At 42.6% G+C, this 25,723-nt stretch overlaps 1 protein-coding gene across 3 annotated transcripts in view; it reads left to right on the plus strand.

Annotated features, from left to right (window-relative positions):
* The window catches only part of PPM1L (protein phosphatase, Mg2+/Mn2+ dependent 1L), a 112,822-nt gene that overhangs the window by 81,629 nt on the left and 5,470 nt on the right, over positions 1-25,723 (plus strand). For all 3 annotated transcript variants that reach the window (XM_061452642.1, XM_061452644.1, XM_061452643.1), the window contains exons 2-3: positions 5,491-5,665; positions 23,535-23,696. In XM_061452642.1, the coding sequence (XP_061308626.1) occupies positions 5,491-5,665; positions 23,535-23,696 (337 nt within the window). The remainder of the gene's footprint in view (positions 1-5,490; positions 5,666-23,534; positions 23,697-25,723) is intronic.

Here is a 25,723-nt window from a genome sequence, read left to right on the forward strand (position 1 = left end):
AGTTTCTCATTGACCAACACCCCGAAGTCCTTCTCCTCAGGGCTGCTCTGAATCTCTTCTCTGCCCAACCTGTAGCTGTGCCTGGGATTGCTCTGACCCAAGTGTAGGACCTTGTGCTTGTCATTGTTAAACTTCATAAGGTTGTCATCAGCCCACCTCACAAGCATGTCAAGGTTGCTCTGGATGGCATTCCTTCCCTCCAGTGTATCAACCAAACCACACAGCTTGGTGTCATCAGCAAAGTTGCTGAGGGCACACTCAATCCCACTGTCCATATCAGTGACAAAGATGTTGAACAAGATCGGTCCCAACACCGATCCCTGAGGGACACCACTCGTTACTGGTTTCCAGCCAGACATGGAGCCATTGACCACAACTCTTTGTGTGCAGCCATCCAGCCAGTTCTTTATCCACCGAGTGGTCCATCCATCAAATTGATGTCCCTCCAATTTAGAGACAAGGATGTCACGCAGGACAGTGTCGAATGCTTTGCACAAGTCCAGGTAGGTGACATCAACTGCCTTACCCCTGTCCATCAGTTCTGTAGCCCCATCATAGAAGGCCACCAAATTGGTCAGGCAGGATTTCCCCTTAGTGAAGCCGTGCTGGCTGTCACCAAGCACCTTGTTGATTTTCATGTGCCTTAGCATGCTTTCCAGGAGAATCTGCTCCAAGATTTTGCCAGGCGCAGAGGTGAGACTGACTGGTCTGTAATTCCCTGGGTCATCCGTTTTATCCCTTCTTGAAAATGGGGGTTATATTTCCCTTTTTCCAGTAGTTGGGAACTTCACCTGACAGCCATGATTTCTCAAATATGATGGACAGATGGACATTTCCCAGCTCCTTTAGGACCGCAGATGGATTTCATCAGGTCCCATGGACTTGTGCACATTCAGATTTTTAAGATGGTCTCAAACCAGATCCTCTCCTACAGTGGGCCCAAGGTCCTCATTCTCACAGTCCCTGCATCTACCTTCCAAGACTTGGGTGGTTTGGTCAGAGCCTTTGCCAGTGAAGACTGGGGCAAAGAAGTCATTCAGAACCTCAGCCTTCTCCAAATCCTGTGTAGCCAGTTCTCCCGAGAGCTTCCTGAGGGGTCCTACGTTGTCCCTAGTCTGGTTTTTCTTTGCTACGTACCTGTAGAATCCCTTCCTGTTATCCTTAACATCCCTAGCCAAGTTTAATTCTTTAATCTTACTTAATGCATTTTGTTGTAGAGTACTCGGGTCACTTCTTGCATGTCTATACATGTGCCCATGCAGGTCTATCTTCTCTGTGTGCAAGCACTTGCATGGAGAGCCACATAATTTGAGAGCCAGCCATACTGCTCCTCCTGTCTGACCCAACAGTGAGGTGAATGGTGAGCAGATTCTGTTGGCACTTGGAGATTCCGTTGCCACTTGTTCCTTAGCCAATAACGTGATCTAAATTAGACCTGCTTGAGTGTTTCAGGTGCCAGAGATATGCAAGTTCCCTGTGTTTGCTGTGGTGAAAACCTGAATTTTAAAGGTCAAGTGGGTTGGTGAAGCCAGGCTATGGGATGTATTGAGCTGCTGAACCTGCAGAACATGTTGAGGGTGAGCAAGGATGCAGCTGTCCCTTATGGCTGTTGTCATTTTTGACACGCCAAATAACTCTACTTTCTGTGTTGAAAACCTTTGTGAAATTACCCAATATAACTCTGTAAAGAGACTGCTTTGTGAAGCCACTGCTTGACTTTTGAAGTAGCTTCATAAAGAAGCCTTTAATTAATCATTTTAGACCTTTACTTCCCTACAGATACAGGATACACTTCAGGAAAGCAGAGCAAATTTTAGCAGACAAGTAGCATAATATATAAATGTAAAATTTACTTTGGATATGTGTTTTTCATCAATCAAAAAATGAGGGCAAGTTTGGTAGTTACAGAAGGATACTGTCTGCATTTGAGGTTCAGGTTATTGCACAGTGAGGGATTTTTCAGCATTTCCTGATGTGGTTTTGAAGTAGGGTTTGGGTTTTTTTTTAGTGAATAATGTGAATATTTTGTAAGTTCTGCAAGTATATTTCATTGTATTTAGATAGTTTGAAATTTATTCTATATAAATGAAATTGGTTTTCCATGGTAGGATGAAATAACCTAAAGTCAGTTAAGGTTTTAAAGTCAATCCTTTATTCAGTTTGGACAAGGGTGCTTCAGACTGAAAACAGATTCATGGGGGGTGCTTCAGTTTCAATTTTAAAAGAGAAATGGGTAAATTCATGCCAGAAAATAGGAGGTTATTGTGATGGAGAGAGGTAACAGCTCAGCAGTGAGTGTTTCTGTCATGTTGCTGGTTTGTGACCATGGTCTGTGAGTAGGTGCCTGCCTGAGCAGGACCACTGTTTCTTCATGCTTCTCATTGCTGCAGTGCCTACAGCTTCAAATTACTTTTTCATAAGTGTGGTGATAAGGAAGACTGACCAGCAAATGTTGTACAATTAGTTGTACCTATAATAGCTGAGGTCAAATGTTCTCCAGGAGCAGCTGTGTCTGTAATTCCTTCCTGCAGGAGGAAGAGGGACCACACAGAGGAAAAGAGGATAAAGTTATTTTGAAGACTCAAAGTAGGGTTTTTTTCCCTTAACTTTGGCCTGTGAGACAAATACGTATTTTAATGAAAACATATTTCAGGAGAGTGAGGGGTCTCCAGCACTGGCTGGAGTGGTGGGATGCTCTGCTGGCAAGCTGCGGTGAGCGGCATAGAATCATGCAGTGGTTTGGGTTGGAAGCGACCTTAAAGATCATCAAGTTCCAAGCCCCCTGCCATGGGCAATGACACCTTCCACGGGCAGTGACACCTTCCACTAGACCAGGTTGCTCCGAGCCCCGTCCAGCCTGGCCTTGAACACTGCCAGGGATTGGACAGCCACAGGTTCCCTGGGCACCCTGTGCCAGTGTCTCACCACCCTTACAGGGAAAAACAACTTCCTCATATCTCTAACTCCATCCTCTTTCAGTTTAAAGCCATTCATTCTTGTCCTATCCTGACATGCCCTTGTAAAATGTCCGTCTCCAGTTTTCTTGTCTGCCCCTTTAGGTACTGGGAGGCTGCTCTGAGGTCTTCCCAGAGCCTTGTCTTATCCAGGCTGAACAACCCCAACTCATTTGCGTCCTGGAAAATGGGTCTCTGGGCTGCTTTATGCACCAGAATCCATAAGGGAGGTGCATGGAGAGAGTTTCTAGTCTGCTCAAAAGCTGAATATTGTGGTCTGTGTGGTGAGAATTGTGGTAGGATGGAAAACTATGGAAATGGTGGAAGTCTTTCTTTTTTAAACATTGTTTAATTTTTATTCATGACTACAGTTAGCTTCTTGGTTTCCTTAATGCCAAACACATGCATAAACACATGCACTCACACCCTTACACTTTTTCTTTTTTAGTATTCCAAGTACTGGAAGTGACTTTTTAAACCTGAGATAAAATTACTTTTGTGCTGAATAGGGTGTAGTACTATCTGTCTCCTTGCTGCAATGCAGATAGGGATGTAATTACTCAGATGAGGCTGATCACCTTTCTTGCTAGAAAAGGAGAAGAGTTTGTATCAGTTTCACCATTGCTCTACAGTTTAAATCTTTAATAACATCTAGATGTAATGTGAAAGGCAGTGGATTAAGCAAGAGTGTTGGGTTTTGCTTCTCATTTGGGGGGGGGGGGGGGGAGTGCGCCTGTGAGATCACACTTGAAATGGGTGTAATCCTCAGCCTTGACGCCTAGAGAAAAACTTGCTGATTGGGTTGCACGTGGCTGGCGACAGCTGTCTGCCATGCTAGCCATGGCTGGTGGTCCCGATGGCTTTCCATCTGTTTGTACCCATCTGTCTCTTGATTTTCACTTGGGCTGCAAGATCTTTGGTAAGGGATAGGTGTTTTTCAGAGTAGTGTGTTTACAGAGTAGTATACAAATATTCACTCAGCTGGCACAAGATGCATTCCAGAAAATGAAATGATTTGTTTCCTACTCTTCAGAATTGCTGCCTGAGGGAGAGCACGCAAGTACTTTGCCACAGAGTAAAACCTCTTCTCGAAGGGAGCATTAAACACAAATGCCTGAACTTGGATTAAAATAATAAGTATACAGTGTATCTTTTGGCCTTCCCTTGGAAGCAAACCCCTGTGAAAATGTAACATTAAATACCCAGTACTCATGTAAAGAGTGCCTTTAGTTTTTCTAGAGTAGTCTCATTTGTCTCACAGGGCTTAGCTTGCTGAAAAATGGAACACAATGTAAGGTTGCAATTTAGAGTCATAGAATAGTTAGGGTTGGAAAGGACCTCAAGATCATCAAGTTCCAACCCCCCTGCCATGGGCAGGGACACGTCACACTAAACCATGTCACCCAAGGCCTCGTCCAACCTGGTCTTTAATCAGCAATTGACTTTGGAAAACTAAATATAAACCTAGGAAGAGCCAGTTTTTAAGTGGAGGTAACTTCTGGTCAGGTCCAGACCTGAATGAATACCACCTTGTGATAATTTGCTTTTCTTTTTTGTTTCGAGGTTGTCAAGAAAGCTAGAGCAGTGGTCAGCAGCCTTTGATACCTTTTTCTCTTCCATTTTTTTCTAGAGATGGAAAGCAAAAAAAAAACAAACCCAAAACCATGGCAGAAAGAGGAATTCTCTAGTCCCTCTTATAGTGGGAGTGCAATACTTGCAGGAGGGGGATGCAGTTGCTTAAAAAAAAAGAAAGCTGGTTTGTGTTTGCATCTCACCAGGGTGTCTGAGCCCAAGCCCCAATGCAGGGAGCTGTTCCAGTGGTGGGCAGGCTCTGGGGGGCAGAGAGCAGTCTGTATCCAGAGATACACACTCTTACACACATTCTTATTAGTTACTATCATTTATGGTTTTGCACAAGGCTCCATAACATCAGTACAACCATGCCACCTTGTGTTAATTTCTGTTTTCCTATGGCCTTGAGCAGTCACAGAAAAAAATTTACAAGGTTTTTCTGTGTGGATGTGTGTGTATATAATATAACTTTTTAATGCTGTTAAATGTTCACCTCTATCTCTCTGTCTGAGCCTGGTTTGTATCAGTGGCAGGTGAAGTGATTCCACTTCATACTTAAAAATTTAGAGTAAAGACATTATATTTCATAGTTATATTTTCAAACTGTGTTAACAATGAAGAAGTTGAGCTATTGAGGTATATGTGCGTCCCATCCAGCATGAGTAACTCTTTCTGGGCTGCCATAAGCTCCCTGATGAAAAGTGGGTTATGCCTCAAAGGGGATTTGGTCCATTATATCCCTGCCTCCCTGGAAGTTTTGGGTGGGCAGGGGTCATTTTCGCAGGGAAATGACCTGTGGATTTTGCACCCTGAATTTAGCAGCAGTAAGTGTGTCTTACTGTGAGGAGTTATGTTTGAGAATGCTTTAAATTAAAATAATAATAATAATAAAAGTGCTATGGATATGCGTAGAGCTTTTTAAAAGCAACTGTATTAATTAAACCTTTGCCTCTTTCCTACCTAGTCGGCAGCAGAATATGTGAAGTCCCGCCTGCCTGAAGTCCTGAAACAACACCTTCAAGACTATGAGAAGGACAAGGAGAACAGCGTATTGTCTTACCAAACCATCCTGGAACAGCAGATTTTATCCATTGATCGAGAAATGCTGGAAAAATTGACTGTATCCTATGATGAAGCAGGTATATTTGTGTTTCTTTACAAGTTACATGCTACTGGGAAAAGAAAAAAGCTCGCTATGTCTTTCTTCTGCATACTAGGGTTTGTGCAGGCAAACTGAACTTTGTCCTCAAAGGTATGGGATGACTCAGTGAAGCGTTTCTTTCTCCTAAAATCAAGTTGAGATAGAAAATTTTCCACTTCAGTGATTGAATGCTAACTAGCTGAAAGGACAGTTATTTTTCTAGCTGTGCTTTGTCCTTTGTAATGCGCTGATGTTGATTGAACTAGCTGTACCTTTTTAGTGTTTCTGCAAGTGGTGCGACCTGGTTACTGTTACTTTTTCCTTCACTGCTAACTTCTTTTTGAGGCTTACTTAGCTAAGAGTGTACTGGATAGTCACAGAAGCTGATTTTTAAAAGGGACATGATGCACGTGGAAAGGCAAACCCAGATAGTTTGTAGAGTGTTAGAGACATTTTGACAGTGCAGTTGCAAGGGTTTCAGTTTTGATATTTGTATCTTAATAATTTGGAGGCTTTCTTAGTTATAGGTAATACCTTTCGCTAGCATTTTTTTTTAAAGTACTTTGAAATGTCTTTCAGCTTTTAGATCTTTCAGAGTTGTCCTGATGCATGGGAGTCTTTACAGTTACAGAGAAAAAAGAGACGCTTTTGATGTTTTTCACTGATCTTCCAAAATAGCCACCTGTATGTGCTATATGTCTACTCCTTTGAATCATACTCAGTTTCTTGGTGTTTAAATAAATAGAAATTAACAACACAACCTTGTAAAGAAAGGATGAAACAAAAGGAACAGTTTATTATTTTACTGCGGAGTTAGTATTCACTGCAACAAGTGGACTGGCAGTCTGTATGGAGGTCTGTATGGACGAGCCACATGTTTCCACTCCAGGTGTGTCATGCCTGCTCACTGTGCTCCCCCCAGTATCACATCTCTCAGTGTCCTTTATTTCTTAGCTCTATTGAAAGACACTGCTCTCTCTTTCTGCACTTTAACCACTCGTGGCTGAGAGCTGCAACAGACATCTGCAGCCCTACCAACCAGCCTCGGGCAGCCTTGTAGTACAAGAAGACAGTTTATAGCTAGTATGTCCCCATTTTGGAGTTTTTCTTAATCCCCAGTGACACTTTCTTGTTCTCTTATTCCCCTGACCGTACCTGACACCATGGTGCCTTTGCAGAACTGTGCTGAGCTCAGCTCCAAGTTTTCCTTCCAGCTGCTTTAGGCAGAAGCCTCAATCTCAAAATGGGTTTTTCATCCTGTTTAGATTGTGCTTGCCAGACACCAGTCCAAGTGGATCACTCATTTGTTTGGTTAGGTGGCATCCTGCTAAAATTGCTATTACCGGAGTTTCTCATCACTAGTCTGGCTCTGGAAAGCCAAGCACCAACACGCAGGTGTTATTTTGTCGTATTACTTTATACTCATGCTACAGTGCCCTGAAGTACTTAAAATGCTCAAACTACTTAGCAATTAGTTAAGCCTCCTACTCCGACTCCCACTCACCAGCAATATGATTCTCTTAAGCTACTTTGATCTCAAAGGCACTTGAGTAACTTAAAAAGCCATTTGTAGACTGTGCATTCTGGGTACTTACAGGGCTGTGAGCTTTAGTAACTTCAAGTAATTACAATGCTCTATTACTTTATCAATTATATTCACACACTCACCCAATAAATAAGCCTGATTCTCTTACACTGCTTTGATTCCAGATGCTCTCAACCCCTACACAGTGCTGTTTGCAGACTATACATGTCACGTACTTAAGGAGCTTGGAGTCATATGAGTTCTAGAAGGACAGCAGAGTTAAAATAAGGGCGCAAGATACTTATTTAATCACATATGGCCTGTTTTTAATGATGCATAAAATATAAATTTTGAAAGTTGTTGCTTCCTGTTGCTCCTATTTATATTTTTAAATGCAGAATTTACCATTCTAATGAATCTTGTAAATCTTTTACCCTGGTTTGGTCACTTCATTTCTGCAGTCATTTTGATCAATAGAAGTTTGTTAGGAAGGAGAAAATGGAGCAGAGGAAATTACTAACTCCTGTCAGAGAAAAAAGAAATCATTTACCTTTATTGAAAACTGTGTGTTTGTACAGAGAAAATAAAGATTTAAATTGCTTGAAACACACATTTGGGGATTTGTATCATGCAATAAAACAATCATGGGGAAATGAGAAGCTACATAAATAACTAGTTTAGAAAAGTCCCATCATATACACATGTTCAGGATGGAGTGACAGCACAGCTCATTGTAGACAGAAAGCGAGAATTTCAGCTTCCCAATTGGGTAGAGACACCTCTGAAAGATTAAAACATGGAGATGGAGCCCGCTCATCATTCTAATCATGTCACTTGTTTACTACAAAAGCAGAAATTCTGCTACCTGTTCTTGAAGTAAGATCTGATTGTGAGCAAGTGCAGAAAATGGGCAGTTAAATATAATTGCAGCAGCTGTTTGTGATCCTGAGTGCACCAGCTATTCAGCAGTGCTCAAGCAGTTGTGTTGGTGGCCTTTTTCTTTTATTAGCATTTTTTTGTACTGAAATCAGTGTAATGAGAAGATCAAGCATGCATACAAAAATGAAGAAAGCCATCTTTAAAAGTCAAAACCATGAAAATTAAAGTGATTGTGATGTAAGGGGAAAATACAGCTTTGTCTGACAGCAGACTACGTGAGACATCAACAAAACCCATTCCAAAGAACACTGTCAAGGGTTTAATTTCTGTAATCATGAGCAGTTGGAGTCCTACTCTGTGTCAGCCAGGAAAACTAGGAATTAAATGTTTAACGTACATGATACCAGGGGCTCAGAAGCTGACTGTAGCAGGGCGTTGCATGTAGGGGAGCACTTGCACAGTAAGGGAGCAGGCCTTTCCCATCCAGGAAACCTTTCCCATCCCTCTTGGAAGGGCCATTTTCCTATGATTCTTAGAGTGCTCACTGCCAGCTGACTCTCTTCGCCCCAGCAATGTCTAGCAAAGTGGGTAGAATTCAGCTGCCAGAATAAAACAGAACTACGCTAAAATGGCTTGGGCTTTTGGTATAATTTTGTGTGTTAATTTGGCCTTTCCAGCAGCATGCAATATTAATTACATGCAGCTTTGATGGACTCAACATCCTAATGCCTCTTTTTGTAAATCATTCCCTTCAGGAAATCAGAGCGACCAAATTAAATGAGTTTATCTAAAAATAGTCAAAGGTTGACAAGATTTTTAGAAGTTTGACTAAGGAAGCTTTATAAAATGAAAGCAGGCCAAAAGTGACAGAGGGGTAGAAATCCCCTCATAATCTTTAAAAATCCCTTCATTTAAAAAGTGGCATTCTTGACTCGCTAAGACTGCGTTAAGTTGTGCAAGACTCTTTTTTTCCTGCTGAAACCTTGTTGGGTGTTAGTCCTATTTCTTTGATTTATAGTATCTCTGAACATCTGGGGTAGTCATCGACTATTCTGTCAAAATACAAGTTTAGGTATTTAAAGGCACTTTGGGATTTAACTCTGGTGTGCCAGGTAGCTAGAGGCTGCTAGGAGATTCTGCTGGTAGTTTTGTATGGTAGTCAGTAAGTTTTTCTTTAATGGGTGGCCCTTCTCCCTCAAAGTCCTATAGAAGCTGAGTTTCATTATTGTGTGACAAAAAAGGTTAATTTCATTTTTCCATGCCCTGAAACAGTCATGAAAGTTATTGACATTCAGGCACTGCATCCAGAACCAGAACATGTTTCCTTAACTAATATTTGCTGGAGTGCCCTGTGTTTCCTGGAGCCCACTGCAAGAAAAACAGGTGGCTTCTCCTTCACACATCCTCTACTGGGGACCCAGAGCTCACACCTGGCTGGACCCTGTGGGTGCAGTTGGTGGCAGAGTTCATCTGAAAACTTTCAGATACAGTTGATGTGTACCATTGCTTGAGATGCTTACTGTCAGTACCATAGCCTTAAGGCAACTTTTTATGCTAGTGGTCTGTGTCCCAGATTGCCTGAATACTCCGATTTTAGCAACACAGTTTATTTTTTTGGTTAAAATGTGGCCATTGGCACTACAACACATTGGACTTCATCTCTGCATGAGATGGGGGTTTGTATTCTGCCTTCCTCAACCATGCCCAGGCGCTGTGCTCTCCCTAAATCACAGGGTCCTTCAAAACAGGTGATGCATTATCCTTCACTCTTTACTCCTGGTACAATTTAGTATATAATGAATGGATAAGGAATTGAATCAGCTCCTCATATTCAGCCTGTATTTTTGTGCTTTGCAGAAGACTGGGTCTGCTTTCTCTAGTAGCTGCAGGTGTGAAAACCGTCACTGAGTACAAATCCAAGGCTCAGACCTTCACTCTGACTTCAGGACTACAACTTGGCATAGATCCAGTCCCGTGAGCATTTGCTGTTGCTAGCAAAAATACAGTAAAGCAAAAACATCCAAGATTAAACTTCAGCCCAAGAGACTGGGAAGTCCATCTGCTTCACACAAAGTCCATGCTACTGTGGTCACACTGAGAGAAAGTTAACTTTAATCATCGAGGGGCCAGTGGTACTCCTTTTTCAGTTACAGTCCTCCCTATCTGGCAGTGCAGGCAGGTGTTTTCCCCCAGAAAAAGCGATTACAAGGAGAAAATGAGAATTAAAGCAGTAAAATTGTACCAGAAATATATCCTATAATTTGGGATAATAAATCCTCTGCTGGGAAAAAAACTTTTTTCCCAATGTGAAGAGCTTTACCAGGTCAAGTCATCATTATGCTACATCACAGTGAAGATAAAGTAAATTATCTTTGCTGTGATACTTGTCCCAAGGTGGCTTATGCTCAGCAGTGAGCCATTAAAAATGCAGAAAGAAATCTGTTGGGTTTGTTATGTTCTTCTTTGGAATAAATAAAAAAAATATTGTTTTATAATGCACGCTCATACTTGGACCATGCTTATGGTGTGTGTTTGACTGCTTCTTTTCATGGAGGGCTTGGTCTTCAGGGAAATATGAGAAAACACTTTCAATAGCGATGGCTTATCAGGTGTTTAAATCCTTGTCTCAGCAAGGAGTCTGAGGAATATTTTCTCTTCCAGGCTCAGCTACAGCCATTAACAGTAAGGCAGAGTATGAACTTGCTCTGCTGACAGCATTGGGAAGAGCAGACAGCTGTAATCTCATAGTTATACAATGATAATGGTCCAGCAGGAACATGTAATACTGCCAAAAATGAAATAGCCTGAGCCTGAAAAATGTTTGAAAAGCTTTGACAAGTTTTTAGGAGGGATTCAAAGGATTTAGCGAGAAGGAAAGTTATACGCTGAAGATGATAAAAACAGCAGTTGCAAGACAGTGAGTTGCACAGAATGTGGAAGAACAACAATGGGAGAGCTCTAAATAAGCTGCAATGAAGACAGAAGACAGAAGCAATGTATTTTTCTGAAGAAAAAGCACGTGCAGGCGAAGATTGGTTATAGTAGCTTATGCGTTTCTGTTATATTTTAAGAGATGTTACTGGGTGGGATCTCTGTGTACTGTGGCAAGTGCCCCTTGGTAGGGGTGCAATAATCTGGTACATTTATTTTCCGATATGTTGCAAACATGTCAACACAGCAGACATGTAACTACCAGCACTGAAACATTGCGTTGGGCAATGTTCATTGCTGTGTCAAAGGCTTTTTTCTAATAGGGAGAAAACCAGCATGGCCTGCAGGCCACTGCAGGTGGCTACTTTCTCTCCAGCTCAGATTCAGTTTTTAAATGATTTTTAGGTATTTGATCTCAAGAACATGATCTAAACCAACTCCCTTCTCTGGGTCTTTGGTCACTTCAATGAGAACTTAGCATGGGGCCTTTTCCAAATAGCACAGTAGAAGTTCTACTGTTTATAGCCAGATGATTACTGCTGAATTTATTTAATCGCTGCCTTACACTCCATGCTATCTTTGGCTTATTTAATTTCTTTTGCACATTAAACATACAGCTTAAACTTGGTCACCATGAACCAGGGCTCTGTTTTTACTGCAGAGAACCAGTACCTGCAGCAGAAATCATAAGGTAGTCGCTGAGGGTAGAGCTGGTCTCTTCTACTTTTTGTGTCTGCATTCTGGCCAACTTCTCTAGAGCTCTTCAGTAGTCACTGGAAAGAAAACGGCATTTCTGCTTTGGTATGTGAAAAGTCATTTCCTAAACATGGCTGCTGTTTTATGTTGTCTGTGCATTAGCTTTTGCTCACAGGTAAAATACAGGTAGCGGCTCTAGCTAACAGGGCTGAACACCAGCCTAATGTCCCTGTAGGTGTGCACATAAAACCATTTAAATTACATTTCAGGGTGTAGCTTCAGCATAAACTGTGTGACTGATTTCCTGTGTTGTGGTCTTCCAGCTTTTGATTATTGGCAGTGTTTGTAAACAACAGGCATGTATGTAAGCCAGCCCAAGCATGCTGTATTCTTCTGCTCCATTAAAATATTTTTTTATTATTCATATAATTATAACCTCTCAGCAGAAGCTCAGAGCAGAAATAGCACTTTGACAGGTGCTTGTGAAACATTCTTCACTTCATCATCTAAGTTTGAAGTAGGTATTTAGCTATTTAAATTTGTCAGCTAGCAGCCCATTTTTCCAGGTATTTGGTAAATACATTTATATATTTGGTAAAACAACGAAAAATATTTCTATATATTTATATATATTTTCTATCTATATTTTCTAAATATATATTCTATATATTTGGTGAAACCCCTGTGCAGTGTAAATGCAGTGGTGACTGTCGGGCTGTGTCAGGGAGTTTTGTGTTAATCACATGAAGCATTCTGTTTTCACTCAAGCAGATGTAACTGTTTCAGTCTTACTCTATGAATGCCTTGTACTCCTCCCTTTAGTTGTTATATATTTGTAACAGTTAAAATATAACTAAAAATTCTACTGTTACTGAAGTCTTGGCAGAAAGGGAAGAAACCAAAGCAGCCCTGCAGAGTGCCAAGGATCAGAAGTGCAATAGAAAATGTTCTATAAACCATTTAATGGTTTTAGTCTAATTGCAATACTAACTTAATTAGTATTGAATATTAACTGGCCATTTCCTTTCTGTGTACTTATCAATTAAGTCTGGAAAGCATCTTAAATACATAAACTTAGTTTTTAGGTGGTTACTTAATTCAGCCATAAGTTGTGGTAGAGCTGGTCCTGGCTGGTGCCCTGTGGAGTGGCGGTTTGAGGTCTCCTGCATTCAGGAGAGGTTTCTTCTCCAACCCTCTAAAGCGATTTTTCAGGGACACTGCATTATGACTGCCTAACTGCCATCTTCCCCGTTTGTATCTTTGGCCTAGTGAAAGACTTAAAAAGTACATAAGCTCTGCAGAAGTAAAACCACTTTTTGAGGTTTATTTTGCTTACATTTTTGTTGGATGTCATTTGAAAACCGATCGATTCCATTGAATCTCACTCGAGAGAGTTGCTGTCAATACTGTAGTGTTCTTCCTCAATTTCAGATGCACATGTTGCATGAGTACAGACATGAGCACGGATTTATCTTTTTTTAATTAGAATCTATTAAAAATATATCAGACAGAAAAAGCATTTGAAGACAGCTTGCTGCAGATTCCATGTATGCAGACAGAATATCTGTTCTGTCCTCTGGAAGAAAGCCATCCATCTTGGCAGAGGTTTGTCACCTGATGACGGATGCAGAGATAAATGCCTGAAGGGTCTTCTGAGCTCAAAAGGCGTTGTGAGTAGTAAAGAAGACAGCAAAGTGTCTTGTGAAGACAGCAAAGTTTGTTCTTACAAACCTGACAGACCGTTTGGAAATCCTTATTAACACCAGCTACACCTTTGCAAAACCCTCCATTACACCCACAATTGCTAGATTTTAGTATTTAACTTAGTATCTTCAGTATTGCTGCTCCATATCATCCATACCCATACTTTTGCCATATCATGTATGAAAAGCTAGTGTTTGCATTCTTTTGAAAACAATAGGAAAATCATTAAAAGAAAACATTGTAAGAGTGACCTTGACACGCTTGTGAGGTCGGCTGATGCCAGTCTCATGAATTTCAACAAGGCCAAGTATAAGGACCTGCATCCGGGTGGGAGGAATTCCAGACTGAGCTACAGGTTGGGCAGAGAATGGATTGAGCAGCCCTGTGGAGAAGGACTTGGGGGTGTTCGTTGACAAGAAGCTCAACATGAGCTGGCTTCAGTGTGCGCTCACAGCCCATAAAGCCAACCGTATCCTGGGCTACATCAAAAGGAGCATGGCCCACACGTCAAAGAAGGAGATTCTCTCCCTCTACTCTCCCCTCTATTCTGGACGTGTTATAGGCCAGGTTGGACGGGGCTTTGAGCAACCTGGTCTAGTGTGTGGTGTCCATGCCTGTGGCAGGGGGTTGGAACTAGGTGGATCTTTAAGGTCCCTTTCAACTAAAACCATTCCATGATTCTATGATACTGTAATAATGTCAAGCCACAGGCACATGCACACGGATTTATGATCTAAGGGTGCTGCTGTGTTTCTGCAGTTCACTTGCACTCCTGCACACATCTTTGTGTGTTCTACCCTTGCACTGTCCCCATTTGCAGCAGCGTTCAGCTCGTGCTAAGCCCTGCTTTACATGCACAACTGCACTGCACACCACAATCAATCACTTTTAGCCTTTTTCATTATTTCTCAGTGTTTGAATTATACATGGGGAGATGTAGGAGGAAAAAGGAGCAAGAACAAAAGGAGGCTTTCTCTTCTCAAGTGAAGCTTTTTTAAAACCCTATCTATAATCTGTAACAACCCATTAAGGTAAAGAATTTGGTCATAAACAAGCAAAAACTGGCTCTTCTTTGTGCCGTAATACCTTTGTAACAGCAGCAGTTAATGAGTTTCAGCAATATCTGTGCTTTTTCTCCCTCTGTGTCCATCTTTTCCATCACCTCTGGGATTAGGGGCTGCAGTTGCTGTCTGCCAATGGCTTGAGCCTGTCTTTGGAAAGGTTTCTGCCTGGGCTTCAGCTGCCAGTTGGATTTACTGATCTCATACAAAAGTTCCCCCCCAAAGTGTGCTGTTCCCACTCAGCCACGTGCTGGGAGGTGACAGCTCTGCTCCCAGAAAATGGATGTTTGGCAGATGGGGATGTTTTGAATTTGCAAATGGGCAAGGTAGTGTTTGGTACAGGGAACAGGAAGATACAGCTGGGAAATACGGAAGGGAAAAAGTACCATCCAAAGTGACTTTTGGCCAGATATTGGAAGTTTATTAGCCCCTGAGTTAGATTAACCTAAAAATGGGAAAGGTCACCAGATTGATTTAAGCTGCCACCCTTGCTCAGGCCAGCCAGCCTCAACTGGCTCAGTAAAATCTGCATCATCAAATTTTGTCTGTTCAATAGTGGAGGGCAGGGAGACAGGGTGAGGATCTTGAATTAAACCACAAACCTCCCTAACTGTGTGTAATTCCGGCCCATTATCACTCCCCACCCCCTTTTGCCTCCTCCTCTTGCTCCCACTCTTCTGCCAGCATGGGAAATACAAAGCAAGACCACAATCCCTTTCCACGGGGTACATGTTTGTATTTGTAATTTGGAGGTACACCTCAAGGACTGAATAAATAACTTTTAAACACCGCCTTGCTGTACAGCTCTGCCTGTATAGTAATAAGTTCCTTATTTGTTCAGGAGTTAAGGTGAGTGATCCATCATCCAAGTGCCTCAGGGCCAGCTGCAGAGCGCGGCAGGTATTTACAGTGGTCCTCCATGAAATTAGCTGCAGCCTGATAGACGGTCCTGCCACTGATGGGTGTTAGTCCTTCATAAAATCTCACCCCAGAGGCTGAGGAATAATAGTCATCGTAAAAACCATTTGTCGGATACAACCGCCAGCCACAATGGGGATTTTTGAACAGCCCTGTTAAGGCTGCGGGATGCAGAGACATGCTCAGCATCTGTAAACCAGTCACTGCTTTTACACTGTTTGTGAAGGATTTGCTAATTATATGTCTTCAGTTTAGTGCCTACCTGCTGACACCTTATTTATAGCTGCTGCTGAAGTCTGTTGTCTGTGGCTCAGGCACCTCAGGAATGTGCAGGTCAATCCCTGGGGCTCAAATGAAATTTTGCAGCCTTGATCCTTTGGGCAGGGCTAGGGTAGAGCTGGAAATGTCCCAGGACTTGGCAGAAATTGGATGCTTTTAACTATTTTGGTGGTCAGGTTTTTTTCAAAGTTGAATTTTCATTTTGCTCCTACTTTTTCCATGTAATTACAGAGAATCATAGGATGGTTTGGGATGGAAGGGACCTTAGACATCATATAGTTCCAGCCCCCGCCACAAGCAGGGACACCTTCCATTAGACCATGCTGCTCAAAAGCCCCATCCAACCTGGCCTTGACCACTGCCAGGCATGGGGCAGCCGCAGCTTCTCTGGGCAGCCTGTGCCAGTGCCTCACCACCCTCACAGGAAAGAATTTCTTCCTAAAATGGAATGTAAATCTCCTGTCTGTCAGTTTAAAGCCATTCCCCCTTGTCCTGTCACTCCATGCCCTTGTAAAAAGCCCCTCTCCAGCTTTCCTGTTGGCCCCTTTAGGCACTGGAAGCTGCTCTAAGGTCTCCCTGGAGCCTTCTCTTCTCCAGGCTGAACAACCCCAGTTCTCTCAGCCTGTCTCCATAGGAGAGATGCTCCAGCACTCTGAGCGTATTTGTGGCCTCCTCTGGACTCTCTCCAACAGGTCCACATCCCTCGTGTTGGGGGCCCCAGAGTTGTATGCAGCACTGCAGATGGAGTCTCGAGAGCAGAGTAGAGGGGCAGGATCACCTTCAACCTGCTGGTCACATCGCTGGTGATGTAGCCTAGAACACAGTTGGCTTTCTGGGCTGCAAGCACACCCTGCTGGGTCATGTTGAGCTTATGTGGCCCTTAAATTTTTGGGGGAAATACATTCAACAATAGATTGGGTGGGGGGAGAGGGAGGGAGAAATTAGGTGCGATTCCTACTTGAAAGCAGTAACTATTGTTTTCAGTTGATATAATCTGTTTTTAAACAAGGGAATGCTGCATTTGAGGTGGGAGCTGCACCTCATCTGCTCTGCCAAACATGTTGAAACCTCACGCTAAGCTGGACCTTTAGCTCTTGTTGCTCGGCTTAGGTAGCAGCTGGTTAGAGCTACCATAGGAATGTGGTTTGAAAGAACAGTAGCATATACCTTTGCATATATGGTTTGACAGAACAGTAGCATATATATTGAAATAACAGTAGTGTATACCTTTGTATATATCCTACATTGCATGATTGTCTACAGTCATTTTAGTTTCCAGTCCTTCAGGAGTTCCTGCAATCAGAAGTCAGACTTTATAGTTTGTGTGCAAACGCTGGTGTTGCAGTCACCACACAGACTGTGTTTCAGCCCATGGATATCAAAAGCTCACAGGGAAGTGTCAGCAAGAGGTTTCTCTTCCTCTCATGTACAGACCTCAGCAGAGGCATTTTTGTTTGTCATATACCTGCAAGGTGGCACAGCAGGTTTAGTTGCTGCAAAACACTGGAGCTCGTCCACAAAGGAGATAGCACGTGTGGTTTTCTGCACTTTAATTAGCCCAGTGACATGAAGAGATTTCTAACCAGAAAAAACATAAACAGTTTTCACATATTTCTACTTCTAATGTGTTAAATGGCTGAGTGGGATGTTCAGGTGAAACTAAATATGAGAGTGGAGCCAAGAAATCAACTTTTGTCCTGAAGTAGAGATTCCCGTTGTATTATAGAATCATTAGGGTTGGAAAGGACCTTAAGATCATCTAGTTCCAACCCCCCTGCCATGGGCAGGGACACCTCACACTTAAACCATGTCACCCAAGGCTCTGTCCAACCTGGCCTTGAACACTGCCAGGGGTGGAGCATTCACAGCTCCCCTGGGCAACCCATTCCAGTGCCTCACCACCCTAACAGGAAAGAATTTCCTCCTTATAAGGAGTATTAAGTATTAAGGTTACTTTTCATAAGGACACAAAATTAATCACACGGCACTAGGCTGGCACGAAGGTCGGAGTGCTTCCCATTCTGCTGTAGTATTGATGGCGCTGTGTCAGAGAGGCCTGGAAGATGGAAGGGCTGCCCAAAATGGGTTCCGTGTTTCAGTAATTAACTTCTGTTACCTGCTGCTCTTGTTCTTCTACCTGGAAAACACTTTCAGGTATCTTTTACATAGCTGACTTGGAACATCTGCACTAATCTGTTAGGCTCTAAGTATATCCCAAGTGTGCTGAAGATAATATGATTAACGGTAAACAGGATTGAGGAATAGATACATACTCATGGATTAGACCAGAAAATAGAATCTAAATAGAAATAAAATATGGTTCTCTGTTTCAAATATAAGATCTTAAAATATTGCTGCATACACCCAGGTAGGACTTGTTTTATGGTGGAAATTAAGCTACTATCTTATAAAGATCTGAAGTAATTTCTATGTATTTCTAAGAATCCAATGTTTCCTTTATTTTAAAAGAAGGAGTTATTTTATTTTTTTTTCGGGGGGGGGGGAGGGAAATGTTCTGTTGAGATGACTAAGAAATTATGAGACCTCGAATTTTCAGAATGGTTATTTTTAGCTTCATGCTTTACAGAAGAGTTCTGTTAGCTGAAAGAAGGGGCAGGCTCAGCTCGTTTGTAGGAAACACCAGCACAGGGGCTTGCAGGGATGAATGCCTGTATGATATGAAGGCTCTTCAGTCCCATACACCTTGTACAACATTTGAGGAAAAGAAGATGGGTACTTTAAAAATGCACCTGTAGTTTTGAAAGGTGATGTAAGTGATGAGCTCTTTACTTCATTCACAGGCAGTTAGCATAGTAATTTGCCAAAATTGTGTATTTTGGAGATTATAATAGCATTTTCACTCATCTGCTGCTGCTAAAAGAAATTGTGTCGCTATTTAAAGGAGTAAAGGATGAAGAAGTGCTAATGAGCACAATTAGCTTGGCCTTTCACAAATTGCTTGATGAGGTTGGATGTCATTAGAGAAGCTGAAAATGCACATGAGAGAAAATGGCGCCTTGGATTAGAAACCAGCCAAGGAGGAGGCAGTGTGCAAATTGTTGGGATCCAGCAAAAGCTTTTACAGTGATCCCATCCCAGTTACAGGTTGTTGGGATCATTTTTGCTTGGAGAACTGATGCCTTCAGTATCTGATTTGTCCCTCCTTTTGCATACAGATGTGGTGGTTTGGGGAGCATCAGAGCAAGGAAAGGTCTCCAGCCCCTGTAGTTCTTGCACTGTTGCATCAAGAATGAAACGTGAATGTCTGCTACTTGATTTTGTGCTTGCTTATCTTACAAATAAGCAGTGGATAATTAGATTTATTTTTATGGCTTTGGATTGGAGTTGGCAGATCACTTGGAGGGCACGCAGAGGTGCCGTTTCACGATGTTGATTGTCTCACACCACTTTTTATCCCCATTCCTGGCCACTAGGAAGCAAGAAGCTCCCTTTACCCTTCCTCATATACTTACCTACGGTGTTCTTCTCAGTCTTGCCTATTCCCCAGGCTATAATCAAAGTTTTATTTGCATTGCTTGGGGGGTATGTGCAGAACATGTAAAGTAGAAATGCAGGAGACAAGTCTGCTCTCAACGGGAGGAGCTGAGGCAGATGGGCAGAGAGGACAGATATTAATGGTAAAAACAGCACGCCTGCTCTGAAAACTACTGAAGTCTTATTGTTTAGGATTTGAAGTCCCTGCAAGGCAAGTAGAAATGTAGATCTGTAAATGAGAAAGAAGCTGCATGCAGTGCAAGTTGCTAGTGGAGAGTAAATATAAATCTGGATTTCTGTTTATCCTGCTTTTTGCACTGTTCTGAGTCATTCTATTTCCTTCCGGAGATTACTGAGGCTTGAAAATACTAATTCTTGCTTAATTATTGTGTGAATTCAAGCTTGAGCACTGTTAAAAAAAGATGGGAAAGGTTTTTTTGAGTTGTCTTTTTGTTTGTTTTTTACTCACCCCAACCAAGTAAATACTGAATTCTTGACCTGCAGTTGCTCTGAACGCATTTCTTTTCCAAGGGTACAGCAGACCTCTGCTCTCCCATGCCAGGCATCACAGGAGTGCTGTTGTGCACCATCAGTTTGTGAAAGGGGATCCAGGCTCAATACAAAGCAGCTGCGTGGGTTGATTTAACATAGTTCCTGTCCGACTTGGAGTTGCCACTACAGTAGGACTGGTCTGAGCTGTTATTCCATTGTCAGTTCTGTGCGAAGAGCTATGGAAAAGGTGGGTGAGGATTGGGAAAAGCAGTGAGAAGGCATGCATGGGGAGGACAATCGTTCAGGAGGAAAAGCCTTGGCCAGGGACTTCTGCCATTTAAGAGTGTGAGGTAGGGGCAGGGTGGAGGTGTGATTTCTCACCAAGAGACAGCCAAATTCAGGGTTGAAGAGAGTGATGAAGGGGAGGGGGAAGAGGTTACATGTGCTGATGGCTTGAAAGCTGTGGGGCCTCAGAGACTTGGAATACAGAAGGAAACTCGGCAAAGAGGGAGAAATGATGTGGTGAACACCTGGTGAGATTAACTGAGATTTTGTGAATGGATAGGCTGAAATGAGGACACTGGGGGACTTTCCAACCACCAAGGGCCCTCCAGAGCCCCAGAGCTCTGGTCCTCATCCTGAGCTGCCCCACCAGGAGAGATCTGGAGCCAGGAGCCAGCAGGGCTTTCTGATGCCACGTGCAAAGCACGATATGGCCAGCAGCTGCAAGGTGAGCTGGATCATGCCTGGGCTCTCAAATGCCTTTTATTGTATTAACCAGGTCTTGTTTGCACTCTGGTGACATTTATTCCTTTTAATAAAGCAGCTATCTAAAAACTGGTAGAGCCGGTGGAGCCTTGACTTTTACAAGGTGCCTTGTCTGATACTAAAACCCAACACCAGTAATCTTACCTGACTTAAAACGCCCCTATCTCTGCAGCCAGTACCGTACAGGTTTTAAATTTTCTGGTGATTTTCTTTGCAAACTGCTCAGCAGGGTATTATTCAGGCAGCTCCATCGAGGGACTAATACGACGTGTTCTAAATTTCAGACCCGTTATGTTGGGAATTTTCCATTGTGCAATTGCATTAAATCTGAGGCAGCTGACAAGAGCACGATGTTTCCTGACTCCACAAGAGGTTAAGTGACCAAAATAAAAATAGATGGAAAAGAAAACAAAGTAAGTTTGCTTTCTCATGTAGCAGCAGGCAGTAGCATGAGGTCACGGACTGAACGATAGCCCAGCCATCAGTCAGGGACCGTGAAACAATTGATGCTACCTGAATCACTTTGGAAATGATCTTCTGTTTCAGACACTCATGCTCTTTCATTCACACAGATCATATAACCAGGAAGACTGTGTTCAGTCAGTGTTTATATAAATTGTGGTAGTAATTACCGTGTATGTGAAGCATTTTATTTGTTAAATACGAGGCCTGTAGGATGTTATTTGCAGTATTTTCTTTACTAGGAAACAATTTTTAACATTACTTGTAGGAAAAATACATGCTGGGCTGACGTCAGTGGAAGGTGGGGGCAATCTGCAGAGCAGGATGGTGGTCTTGCGTATGGGAGAGTTGATGAATTTACAAACACAGCTGTCATGCCAGGACGGCAGCTACAGGTACAGCCAGAGCAATGATCTCCTGAAAGCAGTCTCAGCGGGGTGGGGGATCACGGAGCCTCGCAGCCTCCTATGCGGCTCCTGGGTCTCTGTCCTGCAGCACTCCAGGATCCTTCTGGAGCTGTTTTGCTCTGTGTTCCCATCCAACAGGGCTTTCACTTTTGCCCTCATTTTGCATCTCACAGGTTTTTGCTTTCAGCCCAAACTGCAAAGGCAGCTGTTCTCTTTCTGTCTGAAGTTCAGACCAGCTTCAGCAGGTACCAGCCCTCCAGTCTCATGTTAGCATGGTGCTGCTTGAATGTTTGTTAAGAAAAGTTTTATAAATAAAAGCAAAGGAGGCTCCCATTTAGTGCTGAAGCACTGAAGCAGGGCTTTATGCGTTTGCAGAGTTACGAGCTTTTGTTCAGGTGGAGCATGAGGTGCCCTCCAATGCTAAATCCCATTTTGTCCTGCTTAAATGACCACCTCCCCCCCACTCCAGTAGTCTGTACCCTCGTTATTGATTTGTTTTCTTTGTGGTTTGGATACTGGGGTTTTCACCACCAAGTCCTCTGGGGTTGGAGTGGGTCTGTTCTCCAGGGCTCTAGGGCTGGGCACCCTGCACCTGAGCAGGGCAGGCATCTGCCCAGTGGGTTCCCCTTCCAGCACAGCCTCCCTCACACCCGCTGGTGCAATCTCAGTCATCAAGTTATGCAGTTAGCAAGGGGCTTTACCAACAAACGTGAAACTATGTCCATTTAGGTCTGCGATATGTCAGTCAGTTGCAAAAAATAACATATATATATATATATATAATATATATTACTGTCCTGTGAAAAAATAGCTTTGGTTTATTGCTGTGCAAGACAGACCATTACGTTAAAAATAAATCTTCAGAACATAGTGCATCTAAACACAAATGGTTTATTACTGGCTTTTTTATTTATACTAGTCATGGGATATTCAACTACTGACATGGGAACAGCAAAACATAGTTTCCAACTCTGGTTTGGACAGCAATACAGCAAGCAGCAGTGATGAGAATTTAGCTTGAAGGCCATAGAGCATAGACTTAAACCCTAATATAGCTCCCCAAGACCAAAACCAGTGATCAGGATGCCACTGATGGCAGGCAGTGAAAACGCACTGTTGCTGGTGTTTTCATTAATACTCCATCTTTGTCTGATCTGAAGGTATAAGCAGAGACACCTTTCTTCGTGACGCTGCTGTTGGTTGCATTTCATCACTGGGGCCCTTGATCAGGCAGGCCGGCCCCGCATGCTGCTTCCACAGGGCTCACTTTAAATGAATAATCACATGTAAATTAACAACAGTGGTGAGAACTCAAGCATGTGCTTCTCTGTTCTACCTAAAAGGAAAAGAAAGCTGCCAATAAGTTAATTTTATTTACTGTTGAAGGATACCAGAGTACCTCTTACACCAATTTTAGCAGCCCTATGCAATCCGAATTGAGTACCAGGCATGTTCCCTTTTAATGTTTGTCTGTATCTAAAAACTTCACTTGCCATCTTTCAGTTCTAAAGCATGAATGAAGTTGTGATGTCTGGTCCAAAGCCCATGCAAAGAGTATTTGGAATATTCCTGTATTTCTCTCTAGAACGAATATATATTCCTCCTATAAAGCTGGAGGTTTTATGAATACAGCTCATACTCACTGGAAGGTGAAAATACAGAAAAGGAATGGTCTTAATAGGATCTGCTTCACTCAACATTCATTCCACTGCATCAGTTATATGAGGAAAGTAAAACTACAGCCTTTGCACTTCAGAAACAGCCAATTTTTCTAATACTGTGCTGCCACTTTAGCCAGCAAATAGTCAAATAGTATGCCTGCAGGATGTGGTGGTCAATGACTGATTACATTTGATGTGTATTTGAAGGTTAAAGTGATTAACAATGAGAAATACTTTCATTTTTTTCAATATAAAAAGTTTAAAACTGGCCTCAGTTCTTGAGGGGATGAGAGGAAAGAGCTCTGTTTTACCCCTGCATGGTCCACTGCAGCACTAGCAGTTCAGGAAAGCAGTGAGTGGGCTCTGGAGCTAATTTGTGCTTTTCTCTTACTATTTTCCTTGGCCATTAGGAAAAGCCAGTGCCCAGATGGAGACTGGGAAGCACTTCCCACTTCAGCCCCTCTCTGCCATTATCAATAGGAAGAACGTTTTCCTGATAAATATTTAGAGATATATGTATATATATCCACACACACATACACACCCCATATATCTGGTTTGCTTCCCATTCCCTTCTATTTTTTTCCAGGCACAACCTGCTTGATCGCACTGTTGTCAGATAAAGAACTCACAGTGGCCAATGTTGGAGATTCGCGAGGAGTCCTGTGTGACAAGGATGGGAATGCTATTCCCTTGTCACACGATCACAAGCCCTACCAGCTAAAAGAGAGGAAGAGGATTAAAAGAGCTGGTGAGTCATAACTGTTTTGCTTTGGATTGAAGGTTCTCTACTCTGTCAGTAAACACAGACTTCCCTGAGAGAGACTGAAAAGTACCAGACTGGGGCATCAGCAGATGAAATCCGACCTAGATGATGTTTCAGGTCCGTTCCAACCCAAACCATTCCATGGTGCCAGAGAAAGAAGAGCAGCCTTCATCTTCAACAGCCAGTTGACCATCCCAGCCACTTCCCTTGTGATCTCTGTAGGGAGCAAATTAATAAACAGCAGCAGCAGCATCACAGGCTTCTTGGCGCCAAACCGTATCAGCAGCCTTTATGCGAGAGGCTGGGTCTGAAGCTGAGTCAGGTTTAGTTCCTCAGTTCCTCAAGCAGAGCATGAATCTAATTCATCAAAGCTATTTTTTGTTCCCATACAGTGGCTGCTAATGAGCACAAACATGTAAATTGTAGCAGGAGTGTAGGAAAAGAACACAACAAACAAATCCTTCTGCAGTAGATCTTTCTTGCTTTCATCACCTGTCAGTGTAGCCACCTCCTGGGTGAAAAGTTACATTTGGACCATCAAGTTTAATAGCCAATTCTCCATTAATTTGTCAATGTCTCTTTTGAACCCATTTCTGGTTTGGCTCCCACGGCAGCCTGCAGCATCAAATTGTTTGGTGAAGAAAAGAGGTTCCTCTCATTTGTGTTAAACCTGCCAATGAGCACTGCCTCCAGAGAGGCATTGCCTCACTGCCTGCCAGGTCATCATCTGTAGCAAATAGCAACTATTTCCCTAAGTATAAACCCATTCTAAAACCGACATGTTATGCACATGCTCACACCAGCATAAACACCCGTGTATGTGCAATGTGTACTCTCCTGTTTGCTTTTGTTAGTAAGGAGGTATAATGAGGATCCTTGCTGCTGATAGACAGAGAACTGAGGTCACGTATGTTCCCCAGAGAGAGCTCTGAAGACCCTAAGAAAAAGGAATAGGAAAGTCTTGGTCTCACTTTGCTTCAGCTTTGCACTTGGGGGATATATTAATAAAATCTGGAGATTTGCCTGTAGAAGTGCTTCTCTATTAGCCAAGCCCAGGTCCTCTGTGCAACTGTTCAGTTAGAGCAGACTTCACTTAGGAGAAAAAAATAATTGTATTATTTCATTTGTCTAGGATTGAGGCTTTATAACACAACAACATGTAAAATTAACCTGGGTTTTTGCAGGAATCTCCAACTGGGGAAAAAAGTTGTTTTAATAGACAGATAAATGTTGTGAGTACCTGCAGGTAAACAAGAAAACAAGAAAAAATCTATCTAGCCTCATGACTGAATGAATTTTCTTCTCTGTTCCCTATTGCAACATTATATCATCATTATTAGTATGGCCTCATAGTGCTTAAAAACACACAATCCAGTTTAAACTCCTCCTGGATACTTTAGGTTGCCTACATTGCTACTGTGACAAGTACTTGACTTTTCCACCATCTGGATAATTTCTTGTCCTGTAGAACTCAAGAAAGGGACAATAACCACAGCATTATGTTACATTTTGGTTTTCCAGCATTACATTGCACCATCAAGGTGCACTGCCCAGTGCACTGTAGGTAGTTACAAAGTGACTTCATATTTGTGTTAGAAGGATTCGATTTAATTTAAAAGTGAAATTATACAGCTGTGGCTGAGAAAATGTCCTTCTTAACCACATTCTGATATAAATCAGCTTGAAGCAGCCTGAAACAGCAGCTCAAAGAAAAGCCTGACTTGCCCTCTGAGCATCAGTGGGGTGTTAACATGGGGATGACAACTCTAACCTAATCCATCACTTTTGGCTGCTGTGGTGGATGTTGAGGGGCCTTGCTGCTTGCTGCTGTCAGTGGGCAGTGGATGGGAGTGAATTTGTTCCCTCTCCTTTCCCCATTCCCAGCAACTGTGCACAAAGTCTTGGTCAACCCACAACCAGAAAAAGAAATGCCCTTTTATCAGTCTTGTGGGACTTGAGCAGCCCCAGAAGCCACTGCTCAGGTTTCTCATGGGGGTTCCGCGTTGCAGTGA

Source organism: Pezoporus flaviventris, unplaced genomic scaffold (assembly GCF_033815535.1).
Source record: "Pezoporus flaviventris isolate CSIRO_AGI_PZ_B2104156 unplaced genomic scaffold, CSIRO_AGI_Pfla_v1 ptg000013l, whole genome shotgun sequence".
Classification (NCBI taxonomy): Eukaryota; Metazoa; Chordata; class Aves; order Psittaciformes; family Psittacidae; genus Pezoporus; species Pezoporus flaviventris.